The sequence below is a fragment of the Peromyscus leucopus genome, chromosome X (assembly GCF_004664715.2).
Source record: "Peromyscus leucopus breed LL Stock chromosome X, UCI_PerLeu_2.1, whole genome shotgun sequence".
NCBI classification, from domain to species: Eukaryota; Metazoa; Chordata; class Mammalia; order Rodentia; family Cricetidae; genus Peromyscus; species Peromyscus leucopus.
The window spans coordinates 138072284-138074228 of NC_051083.1; the positions used below are offsets into that span (position 1 = coordinate 138072284).

Below are 1945 nucleotides of genomic sequence, written 5' to 3' on the forward strand. Positions count from 1 at the left end.
GGAGGGATTTGATGGGGACATCCCATTTAGAATTGAGTGTTTCAAGGTCTCTCACTCTTTGTACAGTGCCCAGATGTGGGTCTGTGTATTTGTTCCCATCTACTAAGCTTCTCTGATGATGGCTGAACAAGACACTGATCAATGTGTATAGCAGAATGTCATTAGAAGTAATTTTATCAAAAAAAAAAAAAAAAAAAAAAAAGCCGGGCGGTGGTGGCGCACGCCTTTAATCCCAGCACTCGGGAGACTGAGCCAGGCGGATCTCTGTGAGTTCGAGGCCAGCCTGGTCTCCAAGGCGAGATCCAGGAAAGGCGCAAAGCTACACAGAGAAACCCTGTCTCGAAAAAACCAAAAAAAAAAAAAAAAAAAAAAAAAAAAGAAGTAATTTTATTGTTATATTCTTTTAGCAGAACATAGTATTTGGTTCTTCTCTGGGTCTATGGCCTATCCAGTCTCAAGTTCTGGACCACCTGACCAATGTCAGGCATGGGTTCCATCTCATGCAGTGGGTCTTAAATCTAATCAGTCTAATCAGATATTGGTTGGTTACTCCTACAAGGTTAGTGTCACTATTGCACAAACAAATAGTGTATCATGCAGGCAGGTCACCATTGTAGATCAGAGGGTTTGTAGCTGAGTTGTTGTTTATCTTTCTCCTTGGGTGGTATGCAGAGTACCTTCCAATACCACGGATACTAGACAGTAGGGGTGAAGGTTCTAGGTAGGCACCAGCTTGACTACTCTGTGTTCAATGAGTTGTGTATGTGTTGTCTTCAGCAATAGGACCTTACCATCAGTTTATGGAGAGCCACCAACAATCTTGGTAATGGCTTGGGTTGTTTGGGGGTTTCCATGGGCCCCTTTTGGCTAACAACTCGATTAGGTGGCACTGGAGGTTTCATTTAGTGGTGAGAGATGTCTAGATGGGGCTTTGTCTGTCTCGTTATTTGGTGATTCCATTTAGAATTCTTTCATATATGTATATATTTTACTTTTTTATTTTATTTTATTTCTTATACATTCCCCTCCTCCAGGCAGGCCTGCCGGGTAAGATCTCTAAAGTTGGGACATGGAATCAGTTTCCATTCTCATAAGGGGACAGTTCATTAAACATGCACAGCCCAGAGTGTCCAGAATGGTCTTCCTGTCTTTAAATGCTGCACATGAGAAAGACATCATTTTGTTAGGAAATCTACACCAATATCCCAGGAGCCCAGGCACTCTTCAGCCTCCTTTCAGAGACTTAAAGGATAGTGCAGAACTTTTTCTCCCCAAAGGGATTTTCTGAGGCTGGGACTGGGATAAGCAGGGGGTCTTCCTTGGCATGTGCCCCACAGTAGGCCATCAAGTCCGCAGCCACCTTGGACACCTTTATCCTGTCAATGTTGGTTTCCATCTTCAGCTGCTCTACCAGGTTCCTGGCTTGTACTATGCTGGCAATGTTGTTGCTGACCATTGGAGAGCTGGACAGGGTTTTCAGACACTCTTGACAATTTTCAAGGCTGGAGGCTCACTGGCAGATCTAACTTGCTTGGCTCCTGAGGCTTGGTTCGTATTTATTTTAAGAAGCTTCTACTATAGTAGGTTTCCATATGACCCCTCAAATGGCCCTTGGTTTAGCTGTCCCTCTCTATATTCTTTCATTTACTATCTTCCTTCCCTCCTCTCCATTCAATCTTCCTGTTCTAATTTTGCCCCATTCATTTAGTTGATCCATAATTGTGTGTGTGTGTGTGTGTGTATACTATTTACCCTTCCTCGGGAGATCTTTCTCTTCCACCCTAGTCCCTTACTCTATACATAACTTCCGTGGTTATACAGATTGTAGTCTGTTTATTAAAGACTTAAAAGCTAATAACCACATATAAGTGAATATATAATTATATAATGTATTTGTCTTTTGGGGTTTGGGTTACCTCACTTGGAATGATTTTTTCTAGCTCCA

At 42.4% G+C, this 1945-nt stretch overlaps 1 protein-coding gene across 1 annotated transcript; it reads right to left on the minus strand.

The window, feature by feature from the left end:
• Nucleotides 1-1060: 1060 nt before the first annotated feature.
• Nucleotides 1061-1724, minus strand: LOC114687039 (guanine nucleotide-binding protein G(I)/G(S)/G(O) subunit gamma-2-like). Its single transcript, XM_037199253.1, has one exon. The coding sequence runs from the start codon at nt 1454-1456 to the stop codon at nt 1244-1246; it is 213 nt and encodes a 70-aa protein (XP_037055148.1). The 5' UTR covers nt 1457-1724; the 3' UTR covers nt 1061-1243.
• Nucleotides 1725-1945: the final 221 nt, after the last annotated feature.